Raw genomic sequence first — 18365 nt, 5'->3', positions numbered from 1 at the left:
ATCAAGAGTCTCAAAGGTTTACCAATTTTGATCTTTTCAAAGTGCCAGTTTCATGATTTCATTGATCTGAAGGGTTTTTCGTTTCTAGTTTGTTTATTTCTGCCTTAATATTTATTATTTCCTTCCTTCTACTGGTGTTAGGTTTTGTTTCTTCTTCTTCTTGCTCCTTTAGGTGTAAAATTTGGTTGCTTAATTGAGATTTTTCATACTTCTTGAGGCAGGCTTATATTACTATAAAATTCTCTCTTAGAACAGTTTTTGCTGCATCCCAAAGATTTTGGATGGGCTAAGCCAAGAATGCATTTGGATGCGCAGATCTCCAGAAGTATATAGGGGTGAAGACATGGTGTTAGCAAGGCTTGCCTGGGTCTGCTGTGGGAGAGGACCTGGAATGGAGGCCTGGCTGGAGGGAGTGTGTTTGCAGGGGAACAAGGGGCAGGGCATGCTGATTACAAGTCACACAGTGAATGGAGGTGCTGCACTGGACCCCCAGGTGTCTGTGTGTCCAGAATGGTGTGGGGAGGTGATGGAAGGAGGGAATGGCACCCACCAGCTCCTTTGTTCCTGGAAAAGTCTCCCAACAATCCCTGCTCCTCTAGTTTGAGCTCTGAGATTAGTAAACAAATCTCTCCTGTGTGCTCCAGGTATTTTTCAAACAGCTGCTTCCATGCTGTATCATAGTGGGGCTATTTACTGGGCTGTTTAAGGGCCGGCACTGTTTCCTCTTGCCCTCCCAGTTCTCCCAGTTCTCCCAGAGCTGAGCCTACTGATTTTTAAATTTCCAGGTTTTAAGCCCCACTGATTAGAAGAACTTGTGGGGATCCCTGGGTGGCGCAGCAGTTTAGCGCCTGCCTTTGGCCCAGGGCGCGATCCTGGAGACCTGGGATTGAATCCCACGTTGGGCTCCCTGCATGGAGCCTGCTTCTCCCTCTGCCTGTGTCTCTGCCTCTCTCTCTCTCTGTGTGACTATCATAAATAAATAAAAAATTTAAAAAAAAAGAGAAGAACTTGTGAAATCTGATCCCTCTGGTTTTCAAAGCTGAATATTATAGGTATTTGTCTTCCCTGAGTGGGCTTCTTGGTGAGAGAATCTCTCCTCTCCTGCTGATCCCTCCCTCCTGCAGACGGCCCTGCAATCTGTTTAGCTCCTCACCGTGTCTCCACCCTTCCTACCCTCTTCAAAGTGGCCCCTTTCTCTACATTTAGCTGTGGTCAGTTCTTCTAATCTTCAGGTCATTTTCTAGGTTATTTACACTGCTGTGTTATCCAGTTGTATCCATGGGACAAGGTGAATTTAGGGTCCTCCTACTCTGTTGTCTTCCCCAGAAGTCACTTTTAAGTGTTTTTTTAAAAATATTTTTATTATAAAGATTCTGTATAATAAAACAAAAGTGACATACAATAAAAATATAAACAAAAGCAGCAACAGTAATATAGTTAACCCTCATGAACACTAGATCTAAATCTCAACAATTGGATAATCTTGTCTTATATTTGCCTCTACCCTTTCCCATCACTTGATTATTTTGAAGCAAATATTAAATGTTTCTTATGAATCTCTAATAGAGAAGAGTTTTTAAAAGCACATTATCACCAATATCATAACTAAAAAATTAATACTGATTCCTTAGTACCACAAAAAAGTTCATTAATGTGCAGTTTTCTGATTTTTAAAAAGTATTTTTTTAAATCAAATCAAATCTAAATAAGGTTCACGAAATGTGAATTGTTGGTGTATCTCTTCAGTTTTCTTTATAGATAACATGCCTCTCTCCTGACTCCACCTTCTGTATTTTGTTGCAAATATTTTATTGGAAGAAAAGGAGGATTGTTTATTGTGTCTGGATTCTGATGACGACATTTCTAGTCATCTAATATGTATTTCTTTGTACTGTGTTTCAGGTAATTGGTTACAGAGGTTTGATTAGGTGGCTTATTTATTTGGGGGATACTGTCTTATAGTCAGTACCTTCTACCAGAAGGTACATAACATCTAGTTGTCTCTCTCTTTTTGGGAAGTCATAAGGTATTGATGATAATTGACTAGATTGATTATTTATAGCTAATGAAATAATATTCTTCTAATTTACTCATTTATTCTTCATTTATTAGCGTAATAATTCTGTAATGGAAAGCCTCCCCTCATCACAATTTCATTTTATCGAACTTCTTAAAGTAAGAATAAATTCTTGATTCTTTACTTTACCGCTTTTCAAAACAATAACATTTCCTCACATCCTTCAAAGGAGAACCATGAACATTTTATATCATCGTGATTTCATATCTCTCAATCTGTTGTCATTATTATCCTAATTAGTGTTCATATTGTTTTCTCTTTGCCCAGTAGAATCATATTCAAGTTGACTTCTAAGTCCTTCTGACAAAACTCTTAGGACATTTTCTATCTTCCTTGTTCTCTACTATGATATATTTCAGGTTTACCTTGTACATTTCCTGTCTAGACTTGGAATCAGTTTTTCTGTAATTTTGTTTTTATTTTTAAAGATTTATTTATTTGAGAGCATGAGTGCATGTGCATGTGCACTTCAGTGGGGAGATGCAGAGGGAGAGAGAATCTGAAGCAGACTCCCTACTGGGCATGGAGCCAGATACAGGGCCTGATCTCAGGACCCTGAGATCATGACCTAAGCTGAAATCAGGAGTTGGACGTTCAGCCAACCAAAGGTGCCCTTTTTAATCTTTATATAAACAAATTAAAGACTTTTTTAAAAAGATAGATTTATTTATTCATTCATTCATTCATTCATTCATGAGAGACACACAGAGAGAGAGAGACAGAGTCTTAGGCAGAGGCTTCCCTGCAGGGAGCCTAATGCGGGACTTGATCCCAGGACTCCAGGATCACGCCCTGAGCTGAAGGCAGATGCTCAACTGTTGAGCCACCCAAGCATCCCAGTCAGACTTTTCTTTTAGTGCTTTCTGATTTTGACTTATAGTTAAGAAAGTCTTCCACATTCCTAAGTTTTAGACGAAGTCACCTATGTTTTCTTCTAATATTTGTATGTTTTCATTTCTCATTCATTTTGGATTAATTCTGGTATATGTTGTGAAGAATAAATCCAGTTTATTTTTTTCTATATGACTGTTCACTTTTTTTCTATATGACTATTCACTTTTTTATACTTATTATTTTAAAAGCAGTGGAAATTATTTCCTCCACTGATTTGAGATACCACTTCTATATAATATATTGATAAATGCAATTATATCTATTTCTGTTTCCTATTCTACTGTCCAGCTTGTCATATTTATGTGCCAATACCATACAGTTTTACTTATAGTGGCTTAATAGTATATTTTACTGTCTGATAGAGCTAGCCTTCTTCATTGCTCTTCTTTTCAGCATATTCCCGGCTTATTTTTCCTTCCTAACAAACATCATCAAAATGTCAAACTCTGGAAAAAAAGCATTGTAATATTGCATCCTTATATCCACGAATATAGGATGTCTCCATTGTTCTTGTCTACATGTGTGTTTTTGTGGAGTTTTTACTCTCATAGGTTTTAGACATTTCCTGCTACATTTATACTTATGCTTTTAACGTTTTTCTTGGTTTTTTTAAATGGTGTCCTTTCTTTCATTATATCTTCTAACTGGTATTTGTTTGTATATATCAAGGATTCTGATTTTCGTAGACTAATTTTATAACCTCCATTAAATCTTTTATTTTTACATTTTTTAGGGTTTTGCCTCTTGCTTTCCAATTCTTAAGTCTTAATTAAGTCTCTGCTTGCTTTCTTATTTAAATAGTACTAAGGATAAATAGTAAATAAAACTGTGGGTAGTCTGCATTATTATCATGTTTCTGAATTTGAAAGAAAAGCCTGTAGTGTTTCCTGAGTTTAGAATAAATGAGAAAAATATAAATTTGTCTTTTATATTAGCCTTATACTTTATACTTATATTTTTAGTGCTCTTCATTTCTCCCTATAGATTCAATCTATCATTTAAATCATTTCTTTTCAGCCTGAAGAACTTCATTGAGTATTTCTTTTTTTTTTTTAAGATTTTATTTATTTATTCATGAGAGATACAGAGAGAGAGGCAGAGACACAGGCAGAGGGAGAAGTAGGCTCCATGCAGGGAGCCTGATGTGGGACTTGATCTCGGGACTCCAGGATCACGCCCTGGGCCAAAGGCAGGCACTAAACCGTTGAGCCACCAGGGATCCCCTCATTTAGTATTTCTTATGAGGCAAGTCTTCTCTCAATGAACCTCTCATTTATTTTTTATCTGGGAATTATTTTATTTCACCATCATTTCTGAAGAACTGTTTTACAAGATAAAAAATCTTGATTGACAGTCTTTTCTATTTGCACTTTGAGTATGTGATTCCACTACTTTCTGGCCTCCATTGTTCAGATGGGAAGTAAGCTACTGATTGTATTGATGGTTCCTTTTATGTGATGAATCATTCTTCTGTTGCTGCTGTTAAGATTTATCTTTTTCTTTGACTTTCATCAATTTGGCCTCAATAGGTCTAGGTGTGGATCTTTTTATATTTAACCTTCTTGATGTCTGATGGACTTCTTAAGCCTTAGATTAAGGTTTTTACATAAATTTAGATAGTTTTTGACATTATTTCTTCCAATATTTTTTCTACAACTTTCTCTTCTCTGATTGCCATTGTATATAGCTTGGTATACTTGCTGTTGTCTATGGTCTCTGAACTTGTTCTTTTTAAAAATCTTTTCCTCCCTCCCTTACTTTTCAGACTGGATTATTTATATTAATCTATCTTCATCTTCAGTAACTCCTCCTTTTACCATTTCACATATGCTGTTGAGCTTCTCTAGCGATTTTTTTCATTTCACTTACTGTATTCAACACCAGAATTTCCATTTGGACTTTTACGTAATTTTGAATTTCTTATTTATTCTATTTGTTGACTTGTTGTCCCACTTTAATTTTTTAAATATGCTCTCCTTTAGTTCCTTAAACCCACTTATAATAGCTGCTTTGAAGTCTTTTTCTGTTAAATCCAACACCTGGGAATACTTACAGGCCTACTTAATTAACTGCTTTCCTCCCTAATTCTGGGTCGTATTTTCCCATTTTTTTTGCAAGTCTTATAATTTTTTTTCACTGAAAGCCAGTCATTTAAAATAAAATATTGGGGATGCCTGGGTGGCTCTGTGGTTGAGCGCCTACCTTTGGCTCAGGGCGTTTTCCTGGAGTCCCAGGATCGAGTCCCACGTTGGGCTCCCCACATGGAGCCTGCTTCTCCCTCTGCCTGTGTCTCTGCCTCTCTCTCTGTGTGTCTCATGAATAAATAAATTTAAAAAAAGTATATTGTAGTAACTAGTTTCTAATTTTTCCTGTCATTGAGGATAACATTCAGGAAAATTCAAGGACATTGTATTCATAAGCAAGATGATGGATAAACCCAAAGAAATTCACCATTATATTTAATTATTCTCTGTGATCAATTTTTAAAAGCCTAGAGCTCAAAAAAATAAAAAATAAAAAAATAAAAAAATAAAAAAATAAAAAAATAAAAGCCTAGAGCTCTACTAAGGGAAACTAAACTGTAATCTATAAACTGGCAGCCATACCGCAGTATCACTAGAAAACAAAGTCGGCTTATCTCTACAACCTGAGATCCCTTTCATTTCCTTTCTTGTTTCTGCATAAATAAATCCTTAAAAGGAAAATCATTTTATTGACTTAATCAAATTAAAGTTGTAGTTAATCTACTAAGGATGTATGTAGTACCTCAAGGAAATAAACTTCTTAAGGATTAGACCAGTCCTATCTTTTGTTTGCAGTTTTATAGGGAACATTCAAAAAAAGAAGTAGTTGATTTAAGAGAAGTTATTTTTTACAGGAATTGACCATTGTATCATCCCTACGAGATAAAAATGGTGGGATTATCTTTGTAAGGCTGATTTAGCCCCAAAGCTTAAAATTGTGCAAAGGAATCAATATTCCCATGAAGTTTAAGTGTTCTTTTAGTATTATTCAGAGTAACATCTTGACTTTTCATCAGAACCAAATCTATTTAGCAAAATATCTATGCTGTGGCCATAAGAAATTATGATTATCCTAAGATTCACCTGTCTTTATTCTATGTGACACCAGATTTTGTATGAAATTTCTAGAACTAGAGCAACTCCTCAATACTCTCTGGACCAAAAGTACCTGTATCAGAAAAGATAAAATTCATCAACTTCAAAGGAAACAAAACAACCTAACAATCTATGATTGGGGCTCTAATCTATCTGTATCGATGGACCAAGAGTCACATGATGGTTCCATTTCCTGGGATGAGGTATGGTCATTATTCTTATATCACAAGTTGCTACTGTCAATGTTGTAAAAGTTCTATAAGACTTGTGGAAAATTTAAAGGATAATGTGTATTTTCTTAAATGTAAAAATACTCAAAAATACTCTATTTCTAGAGTGGTCATGGATTTTTCCTTCTATAAATAGATCTCTGTATGCATAAACATGAGGCCAAGATATGTAGGAAAAACATAGAGTATATATAGGTATAAATATAAATAAATGTAAATATAAATGTAAATATACTCTTTCCTCCCTTGTGTCTGTATTGAATGCATAAATAATTAATTCAGCAAACATACTGAGTATTTACTACCTACCAGTCACCATCATGGGCATTAGGGATACAGTGCTGAACAAAAATAGGCACAACTCCTTTGGAGCTTGCCGGATAGTAGGAGGATATAATTTTTCATATATATTTACAATGATGAATGAATGCATTAAATGCAGGTTAGGGGACGCCTGGGTGGCTCAGTGGTTGAGAGTCTGCCTTCGGCCCAGGCCGTGATCCCAGGGTCCTGGGATCAAGTCCCAAATTAGGCTTCCTGTATGGAGCCTGCTTCTCCCTCTGCCTATATCCCTGCCTCTCTCTCTGTGTCTCTCATGAATACATAAATAAAATCTTTAAAAAAAATGCAGGATAGATTATGAAGAGATTACTTAGAGCTGTGAGCAACAGAGAAATATTTGTATAGTAGGTAGCACTGAGAAGTTTTTTGAGAAAAGGTGATATATAAAAAAAATAAAAATAAAAATAAAAAAATTTTAAAAAAAGAGAAAAGGTGATATATGAACTTATAAACATATTTATATCCATATTTCCTAAAGTTATGCTCCAAAGTACATTCACTGGGATATATTAATGCTCCTTGAAAAGGGGTTCTGTGGTCAAATTGGTTTAGAAAATACTAGAAATGCATATTGCACTGTAGCATATTAAGTTATTTGGGGAGGTCCTTTAGCAAATAAACTTCTTTAATCTCACTGAATCCAGTGTTTCTCAAACTTTGACTGTAGAATTCTTCCCTGCCCTAATCATTTAAAATCCTGAGAAATTGATGTTCCATGAGTATGGCTTATGTTTATTGAGTATGCCCTATGCCTTAGACATAGCATAGCACTATTTCATGGGCATTGTTATTATAATTATTTTATTATTATAACAACTATATGAGGTTAGTGTATATTATTCCATACTACAGATGAGGAAATTGAGGCATGGAGCTAATAAATAATTGCTTCAGTTGACAGAAGCTGAGGATATACACAAAGGTTGTCTGATAACATATTCTGTGGTCTTAACAACTGTGCTATTGCTTGGGAAATGTTGATTTAAATAAAACTATTTTTGTTATTTGTATCTTAGATGAGCAAGGTACAGTCTGTACCTTAGAAGAGCAAAATCCCTTACAGATGCCTAATAATGCAGAATATTATTGCTGTGAGTTATGAAGACATGATCAAGCAGTATCATATATTCCCTCCCCAACCCCAGAAGTTTGTATCTCTTAATCCCCTTCATCTATTTTCCCAACCCCCATAACCCCCCCCAACTAGTGCAGCCACCAGTTGGGTCTCCATATTTCTGAGTCTGTTTCTCTTTTCTGTTGTTTGTTCACTTGTTTTATTTTTTAGACAAAAACAGGTGATAACTAGAATATTTAATATTTTTAAAGGTCAATTTCTGTTACTTCTACATATAAGATATATATACAAGATATATATGTATATATCTAAGATATAAAGACATTTATTAAATTTGATTCTTTCAAACTCATGCTTATTGTATTCAACTCATAGTGAAGAGAGGTGATGTCTCTGTTAATCTTTGTTTGCCAAGTCTTCTTTGATGCTTCCACAGGGCTGACTCTTAGGAAGGAAGCAAATTTGCTTAATGAGACCTTATCTTCATAAAGAATGAAAATTGTTTCTTAAAATTTAGGAACTACCTACTTAAAGCATGTGACTTCTAAGAACAGTAGTAGTCATTTCCTGTGCTAACACTGCATGTCACTTTCCTTGTGCTTCTCAGTAGGACCCTAAGATAGACCAGATCTGAGGATCCTGCCTATGTCATTTGGACTAGTAGTCTCAAAGTGTACCTGAGAACTTCTTAGAAATGCAGATTCTCAGGTCCCATCCCAGCATTTGCTGAATCATAAACTCTGAGAGTAGAACCCAGAACTCTCTTTTTAACAAGCCCTTCAAGTGATTCTCAAAACTAAAGTTTATGAACTCCTGCTTTAGAATATCTTTGTAAGGTTACCATAGAAGTCTGGTGACAGGGCAGCCCAGGTGGCTCAGGGTTTAGCGCCACCTTCAGCCCAGGGTGTGATCCTGGAGACCTGGGATCGAGTCCCACATCAGACTTCCTGCATGGAGCCTGTTTCTCCTTCTGCCTGTGTCTCTGCCTCTCTCTCTCTCTCTCTCTCAGTGTCTCTCATGAATAAATAAATAAAATCTTTTAAAAAAATAAAAAAAATTTAAAAAAAGAAGTCTGATGACATCAAAATAAGGATATACATATATTGAAGCTTTATATAAAGGAATAAAGATATGTTAAAGGTTATTGGCTGGATAATCCAAATTTTCATTCTATTTTATTCTTTATTAAAAATAGTTTGGGTTTCAAATTCATAGAATATAATGAGTCACCATCAAGGACATTTGTATGTTAGTGATTTCAGAAGAAATATAAAACAAACAAATGACCTAAAAAGCCCAGGAACAGCAAATAAAGATCAAGGGCACAGAAGCTTATAATAGAATATCCTTACTCTAGGAGAAGGTAGTCTAAGACCAGAACTATTCAATTTCTTGACAGTGACCTGGGGAAAGAGATGCATGGCACTCCGTTCATGTTTGTCTCCTCACTACTTTACCTACCAGTCAGGCACTTTTCAATGAGAATATTGCAAAGGACTCATCATCAAAAGTTTATTGCCAGTTTCCCTTTGTGGTCAGTATTTTTAATGATGAAGTAATTCTATTCCATTAGTAACAAACGGTGCAAAAGAGAATATTGTCTTTGGCACAAATTTTTTTGACAAAGGGAAAAAAAAACCCACCCAAGTTTAGCTTTCTGTTCTTGCTTTTTGTAGTAGAAATCTTTTGGAGTTTTGCCAAGTCCTTTTCTGAGAAATGCCTTCCTCACCCACAGGCGTGAGGCTGGCAACCATGTCTGAACAGTATGATCCCACCTCCCATCTCGCCGGCAAAACTGATTGAACCAGAGGGACGTCTGACCCAAGAGAGCCCATCTGTGGCTTTGCTGAAGCAATCAGATCTCTGTCGGGACTTGCAGACTCAACTCAGTCTTGGGTTTGTGGGCTGAGAGGTCACTTCAGAGTTGGGGCTTGTATGGCCATGTGTTTACTAAGGGAGAGAACACTAGACCACGAAAGGAAATAGATATATTCAGAGGGAAACAGAAAGGAGAAAATACTTGGCCCCAAAAAGAGAGAGACAGAAACATCCTTGGTTCTGGTTTTCTAGCTTCAAGTTGAGTTCCTCCTGAAGGGTGGCTAGCTTTTCAATCTCAGAAATCCTTAGTGCCTTCTAGTGCAATCTCTTCTTGGTTCTCTCTGGTTCGAGTTGGTTCCCTTCCCTACAGTCAAACATTTTCTAATCAAGATATATTCATGGATTCAGCCCCACAAAAATTACACGGGACAGCCCAGCAAATATGTCGTCGTTTTCTGATCAGTGATGTGCCTTTGTTAAAAATCCCTGCATTCTGCAGCAGAGCAAATCACACGAGCCTCGTAAATGAATGATTTTCTTCAAATACCTCATAGATTTGTGACTAAAGCTCAAAAAGACATTGTGCAAGGCTCTGATTTCAGTAGAAGCCGCCATTTGTGCTGGTGGAACTATAGACACATTAAAACTCTTAAATGTAATTTTTGATACACAAAATCAGCCCCAAACACTTCTGAGATACACAGATTCCTCGTAGCAAATTTGAGAGACCTAGTGCATTTGTTGTTTATCTATAATCCTTATCTCTTATAAAGATGTCTATGCAACGTAGAAAAACTGCAAAGATTTAGATAAGCAGTGGTAGAAAATAATAACTATTTCAATTATTTTTGTGGAGATGGGAGGTCAGTTACAAAGATATCCATATTATTTAGTGTTTACACACACACTGGTTGACACAGCATTCACTTTTTAAAATATTTACTTTACTTTTATTGCTTTTGAAAATATGTGTTGCCTACATAGGCTTATTAAATCAGAGAATATTAAAGGCAATGATCTCATTACCTCAGAGCTCCTGTTTATCATATAAAATCTTGACTTGGTTGATACAAAGCCATCCCACTGAAGAGCAAAAAAAAGTATCAAAGCTTCCTTAAACTGCTGGTTAGAAAACCATTCAACACATTGTAAAATACAGTGCATGTTTTCAGAAAAGATAAAAGGGTGCAAAACTCATACTACATAATACTCAAAATGAAAGTGAGATACAGCTGACTTTGATTAGAGGTTTAAAATAATCTTGGGAAATTATATATACACAAAAGATTGCAAGGGGAAAATGTAGCAATGGCTTCTTGTGTCCTTTTTAGCCCTTCTGTTTAGTTCTGACTTCTCAGGAATGGCAATTGATGGGAAGTTTGTTTGCTGAGATTAGTAACAATGATGTTTTCCCCATAGTCTTGCTTCTCTGCAGGGCAACTGGTGGAGATATTTCTACAGAACAGCCTTTCACCCATTTCCAAGGAGGACTTTAAGCGAATGAGTCCAGGAATTATCCAGCAATTGCTCAGCTGCTCTTGCCAGCTGCCTAAGGACCAGCAAGCAAAGCTGCCACCGACCACTCTGGAGAGTAAGTTGTGGTTCTTCCCCAAGAAAGTTAGTGCATGTAATATAATAATGACACTGACCACAGGATACTTATATATCAAACACTGTTCTAAGCATTTTACATTCCTCAACTATTCAATCCTCACAAGAACCCTGAGCTAGATAATAATAGTATCTATTTTGTAGATCAAAAACAGGCACATAGGGGATCCCTGGGTGGCGCAGTGGTTTGGCGCCTGCCTTTGGCCCAGGGCGCGATCCTGGAGACCCGGGATCGAATCCCACATCGGGCTTCTGGTGCATGGAGCCCGCTTCTCCCTCTGCCTATGTCTCTGCCTCTCTCTCTTTCTCTCTCTGTGACTATCATAAATAAATAAAAATTAAAAAAAAAAAAAACAGGCACATAGAAGTTAAGTGACTTGCCCAAGGACACACAGCTGATAAGTGACAAAGTTGGGATTTAAACCCCAGGAAGCTGGTCCCAGAGTCCTCGTTGTCAGCCATTATGCTACAATACCATTCATTGAATATTTTCTATTGTGTATATAAGTTACACAAACTGATTTTGTCCTCTATGTATGACTCAGTCATGGATCAACGTCAAAGTTCCTAGTTAAGAACTGACATGGCATAAGAGAAAGACCATTAGTGATAGGATCAGAAATTCAAAGTTGAGTCGTGCCTTCTATCCCCAGCCGACTCTGGGATCTTAAGCCATCTCTATTTCCCTGGGCCTGTCTTTTTTCTGCAGGGTGGGACAGCAGTGATACCTCCTTACTATCCTTTCACACATCATGACACACATAAAAAACGAAGACATGCTATGGTAAACCAAAGAGCTCTCTGGGGTGGAAGTGACCGTAGAGGGAGGTGCCAGGCTCCCAGACCTGGCTGGAATCCCCAGGAAGCGAAGAAAAGATATTTGCATTCACCTTACCCCACTGAATCACTGTAGTAGGTGAGCTCTGCTGAAAGGCCTCACAGGGTAGCTCTCAGTTTCAAATGGGATAATGTGTATAAAAAATATGTTCTGTAACTTAAAGCACTTTAAAAGAGAAAATGCGGCCTAAGAACATCCATGATGGATAGCAAAAATGTGACAGTTAACACCCGCACCCTTTAAAATATTACCAGCGATCTGAGAGCCTATGAATGCTTTTTCAGAGCATTTTTCTTTCTCTTTGAGATAGTCTTGCAATGCCCATCAGGGAAGAACTGTCCAGCTATGCACTTCTAACACACAGTGAATTCTGCAGCATCAAGTGGTTCATTTGAAGATTTTATATGAACAAAAACCTGCCAGACCTAAATATCTAAGACTCCACATTCACTGAAAGGAAAAGAGCTTCATTAAAACTGAATAATTAAATAATTCAGCACCTGGTGGTCAGCGATGGCTCAGAAATGGGTAAGGGGGACAGACCATGGTATCTAGGAGCCTCCATGAGGATATTTACATGGCCATCACTTGCTGCGGTATCTGCTACATACGGACTGCTGCAGAATAGCTTTATGAACTGGAAATTGGTGAAAAATGTTTATCTTTCTAATGGATGTCTAGACCCTTCTGGAGAATGGTCTTCCTGAGAAAAATTCAGAGAAATCACACGTACTATAGAACCCCCCAAAACATTGCTGTGCTCAATTAAAAATGTTGCATTTGTAACTTAAGGGAAAGGCTTAACAATAGAAAATGTGAGATGAAGACAGAGGCAGGAGAGAGGTTATGAAGAGCAGTGTTTGGTGTGCTGGCACCTGACCCCTAATAAGCATAACCTTTACAGGAAAGAGTATTGTGGCCAAGTATAACAGGTTTCAGACCTGTTCGAGGGAGTTGCTCAAGAATGGCTAGGAATTCAATTATTAGGGAATGTTTTCCATCCTACTATTGTAATGATGGGAAACATTTATATAGAACCTGTCTGCAAGCTGCCTGACTCCAGTCAAGACGCCATGACACCTCTCTGAGGACCTGGGGTAATTAGCAGCATCCGAGGCCACCAATGGCAGATTTTATGGTTTTCAGGCTATCTTTGCCACACAAGAACAGGTGAAATCTGATTTACAGAGGACCTAAACAGATTTCTAAGCTCTAAAATTAGGAAGTACCCTTTCCTCTCCAATACCACACCGTGGATCCCTTCAGGACAAAGGGGAGAGGAGTAGAAGAATCAAAGGACTGAAAACTTTGCCTTTTGCCTGGGAAGTGCCACACCCTAATTTATCCTTGTGAATTCTCAACATTTTCTGATCTTTTGTAGCTATCATAAAAATGTGGCAACTTTGAATTTTATTAGACAATCCAGGTGCTCATGTTAAACTTCAAATGTCTTTATGTATTCAATGAAAAGAATGACATTCCCACATAGAATCTATTTGTGGAAGAGTGGGATATGAACCTTGGTTAAGTAGCTGGGATGTTTTTATAACACAGATATTTTTACTAAGTCAGAATAAAATAAGACCTCTAGGTGAGTATACGAGGGTTCCAAACCATTTGTTTTTTGGTTTTTTTTTTTTAGTTTTTAATTGTGGCTAAAAAATTGAAACTGAGATGAAACTTAGCCATTCTTAAGTATATAGTTCAGCAGTATTTTCACTTTATTGTGCAATACATTTCTAGAACTTTTTTATTTAGCTTGCAAAACTGCAACTCTATATCCATTGAACAATTGTCTTGTAGAGGTTCACTAGAAGTGAAGGGGTGGTGGTAAGCCTGGGAAAATTAAAATTTGAAAGTTTTTTGCTTCTTTTGAGTACACTGCCAACTCTATTTTAATATTAGACTCTTATAATTTAGAACGTATGATTCAAAGAAGTCCTCCTAAAAACGTAAGACCATGTTACCAGCTAATATTAATATGATATAATGTAGAGGATGAACCTTCCAGAAAAGTATAAGAATAAGAATAGAATACCTTTTATTTCAACAAACTTTAAGATGATAGTTTCTTAAAATCTATAATGGGCTTTAATTAGTATGATAACTGAATTTGATTTAACTTATTATCTGCAGTCACTAAAGGAAATGATAGTTTAATTTTGTAATTACCTTCCTTCACTGTTTACAAATCAATTTGCCATGGCTTATAAGTAATTTCTAAATAAGTAGAAGACAGAGTATTTGCTCTGAATATTTGCAAGCAAAGGAAAATGGCGGCCTGGAAAACTCTATCCCCCAATTGTTTATACAGTTGACCCTTGAACAACATGGGTGTGAATGGCACAAGTCTACTTATATGCATATTTTTAAATATATATGCAGTACCATACTGTGAATGTATTTTCTCTTATGATTTCTTTTCTTTTTCTTTTTAATTTTTGTTTTAAGTAGGCTCCATGTCCAACATGGGGCTTGAACTCATAACCCTAAGATCGAGTTGCACGCTCAACCAACTGAGCCAGCCATGCACTCCTCTTATGATTTTCTTAATAACATACCCTCTAGGAGGATCCCTGGGTGGTTCAGCGGTTTAGCGCCCGCCTTCAGCCCAGGGCATGATCCTGGAGTCCCAGAATCAAGTCCCACATCGGGCTCCCTGCATGGAGCTTGCTTTTCCCTCTGCCTGTGTCTTTGCCTCTCTCTCTCTCTCTCTCTCTCCCCCTCTCCCCCCTCCCCGTGTCTCTCATGAATAAATAAATAAAATCTTAAAAAAAAAAAAACCCTCTAGTTTAACATTGTTCAAGGGTCAACTGGACCCTGAAAGCCATTTTTTTCTGTCTCTTTTAATCTTTTCTCTTTCCTTCTTTGCTGCTTCATCCTTCATACATATTTGCTTTTGTTTGAAAAAAATCTTAAAAATTGCACTTCTTAAATATTTTTTGAAACTTTAGGAGCCTAGAAACATGAGATAAATTTATAGGTTATAAAAAATTATTGCAATAATTTAAAATGTAGCCTGTCCAGGGGCTCCTGAATGGCTTAGTTAAGCATCTGCCTTTGGCTCAGGTCATGATCTCAGGGTCCTGGGATCAAGCCCCTGTGTTGGGCTCCCTGCTCAAGAGGAAGCCTTCTTCTCTCTCCCCTGCTCCCTCTGTTTGTGCTTGATCTGTCATTTTAGGCACCATGGATAATAAACACTTTTGACGTTATGAATAATTTTGAGAACTTTTGGAAGGATGTACTTCCCTTGTACAGAAACATAAGTCTTCTAGGGCCCAAACTACATGCTTCCTCTGTAACTCTGCTTCCTTGACTTTAGAATGTTTAAGTGGGATTCAAAGGAAATCCTGACCAGAGTATGGCAGCAGTTGCTGTGGTTTATAGTGAAAGAAGTTAATTTCTTTGGTAGTGAGAGGTAAGCTAGGTCCTCGCTTGCTTTACTAAGGAGTCATTGGGGTAACTTCAAAGCGACAAGATTAATGGCGAAAGTCTTTTCATTCTTTTCCTTAAGAAATAAGACCTTTATACTCATAGAACAACTCCATATCCCTATAAGCTGTACTGTAAGATGTATTCTTCTGGCATTTTCACTGGCTGGGGCTCTGGTAGTAGATGATGAGCACTGACTCCTTTGCAATCTCCATTTGGCTTAGAATATGGCTACAGCACAGTGGCCGTGGCTCTGCTCACACTGGGCTCCATGCTCGGGACAACGCTGATTCTGTTCCACAGCTGTGAGAACTACAGGCTTATTTTACAGCTGTTTGTGGGCCTGGCCGTTGGGACACTTACTGGGGATGCTCTGCTCCACCTTCTCCCTCAGGTAACTCTTTTCTGTTTTCAATGGTGTGTTTCTAATTTCCATTTCCATTTTATCACTGGAGATGTTGATGCAAAATTTCACAGTGACTTGGCCAGCGTCTTCCTTGGAAATAAGTATTGTTTCCCCAAAACACTTATAGGGGAAAAGAGAACCAGTCCTTAGGTTCACCACATGTTATTGTTATTTTTGAAATAGACCAAAAAAGGGTTGCAGATGCAGATTCCTATTAACAAAATTTCAGGAAATATTTACTACTTATCTGTTAAATGAAAATGAATTGGGCTGCAAGATGTTGGGCTGAGTTTTCTCCAGTTGTCCCCAACTCTCATCAGATCCCTTCTCTGCCCTCTCTGCTGCTTTTTTTCTGCCCCAGAAGACTGCTTCTCCTCAGCTTCCTTGGGAGCTGAATTTTGTTTGGATTGAGCCAATGGAGTCACAACAGAAAAGCCAGGGTAGGAAGAGAAAGAGGCAGGGATATTTCTTCCCCACACTCCTGGCTCTGCACTTGCTCTAGAAGCAACTGATTACCTACAAGACTACAGCTCCCATGGGAGGCCCCTCCCCAGCTCCACCTCCCACTGAGCTACAGACTTTAGTTCCAACCTTTGCCCTTTCTGCCCTAAGAGTGGAAATGGTTTCCTGAGGTTGCTAGCTTCCAGGTGTCTCATTATCCCTTGTTCCAACCCTTGTTGCCCACACCTCTGTCATTGCCCCATCAGTATTGTCTCTTCATTTGAACAATCAAAATGAATTTCCTTTTTTTTTTTTTTTTTAGCCTAATAATATCTAGATTTACCTTAAGAAAAACATAAGCACCAGGAAGCTGGCTCTTTGCTGAATTCTTCTGAGGCTCTTTATTTGTCAGAAATGAAAGGACAAAGACCTGAGATGCAAGAGTTCAGACAGAAGGGGCTCTTAGATGAGGTTATTTCTTCCCTCTGAAATCTCTTGGGATAGTTAATGATGGGCAAATGAGCCCATCTCCCCTCTTGCAAAGCTGGAGATGTTAAAAATTTCCACAAGCCTCTGGCAATTTCCTACCGGGTCACTGTTGTTGCTCAGGGGCTCAATGATTATTAGATGTTCTGAAAATCACAAAGTGAGCATTGGAAAATGAAACAAACCATTATTTGTTTTAATTTCCCCTTTAATCTAATTTTCTGGAAATATTTCAGGGTTTATTGGCTTGAGGCAGTGGCCGAAGACTTTTCCTAGGTCCCTTTCGGGGTTGCAGAGCTATTCGCTGCCCAGGATCCTGCAAAACAGCAAAAGGGTCTTATGGCTTCCTGTGCCTTCCCCCACTGCCCATGGGGGGCATGTAACTCCAGACAGCAGGCATGGACTTGGGGGTAGGAGGAGGGGCTGGGGCCCTCAACTGGTTCTGCAGAGACATGTTCCAGAGAGGAGCTTAAAAGATTAGTTAGGTTTCATGAAAATTGGAAGGCAACTGCTTTACTTGAGGGAAGAGACGTGGACAAAAGTTACTGGGGAAAGAAAGAAAGGTGCAGTACAAATGTGGTGGAAAGCTAGAAACATCAGTGGCTCCCAACGGTGATCCATGGTTAGTGTTCAGAGGACTGCACAGAAACAAGAAAAACATGACTGCCATGATTTCCGTTTTTTCACTAGCAAAATTTACTCAACTTAAAGGTCTACATTTTATTCTGAGATTGTGGGGTTTTCTTCTGTTTTGTTTCATGAACTTACTGTGTCCATTATTTTGTGAAATTACAGTAATTACAAATATTAGATGGGTATCTTTTAGTGTCTTTACCAAAAGGAAAAGTTGACTAACATATATTGGTTTTGAGTTATGTTCAGAAACTCAATGTATATTCTTGCATATATATGTACAGTCACTCACGTACTCATGTGCACCTACGTGTATGTACCTAAATATACATATGCATCTATGAACACACATATGTGTACAGTATGTACTCATAGGATTGCTTTTTCCTTTTTTTACTTTGATGGTCAGTAGTATCCTAAATGTAGAAACCACTGAGCTGTTTCCCAAACTGCCTTCTCCCGGGGAGGCAATATGATACATGATGATTTACTGGCTCACAAGAAATCATGAGGTCAACCAATGGGATGAGTCAACTAAAGGAAAATTCTTAATGCATTTCTTGTATCCTTTTGTTTCCCAGAGAGCTGACAGGATTGCTTGGTACACAGTATACATTCCATGAAAGAAATCTTTCAGGCAGATTTCTTACTTATCTGAACATTTTTAAAAAGTTTTGTTTAATTACAATGGGGCATAGGGAGAATAAGCCCCAGATGAAATATATCTTTATATTTCTTCTGGATATAAAATAAGTTGATCTGTTATAAAGACTTGCTGTGCAAACAGATACAGATTAAACTCTGGGGTGGAGGGAAGGACTGAGAGTATATGAAAATTTGGTTCTCCTGTCTTTTCTCTTATATACATTTTGTTTGACTCTGATTAAATCATATAGTGGCAGTATTTGTACAACTAAAAGCAAACTTGGCTTTGAATGATTCCAGCAGTTGTCATGTCCTCCC

The 18365-nt window shown here is 37.7% G+C and overlaps 1 protein-coding gene across 3 annotated transcripts in view; it reads left to right on the top strand.

The window, feature by feature from the left end:
• Positions 1 to 18365, top strand: part of SLC39A12 (solute carrier family 39 member 12) — a 73311-nt gene that overhangs the window by 15096 nt on the left and 39850 nt on the right. For all 3 annotated transcript variants that reach the window (XM_025445368.3, XM_025445367.3, XM_025445364.3), the window contains exons 5-7: positions 6124 to 6293; positions 10975 to 11146; positions 15661 to 15830. In XM_025445368.3, the coding sequence (XP_025301153.1) occupies positions 6124 to 6293; positions 10975 to 11146; positions 15661 to 15830 (512 nt within the window). The remainder of the gene's footprint in view (positions 1 to 6123; positions 6294 to 10974; positions 11147 to 15660; positions 15831 to 18365) is intronic.

This window comes from Canis lupus, chromosome 2 (genome assembly GCF_003254725.2).
Source record: "Canis lupus dingo isolate Sandy chromosome 2, ASM325472v2, whole genome shotgun sequence".
NCBI classification, from domain to species: Eukaryota; Metazoa; Chordata; class Mammalia; order Carnivora; family Canidae; genus Canis; species Canis lupus.
Note: the sequence above shows the minus strand (reverse complement) of the source record. Positions and strands in the feature narration are given on the sequence as shown.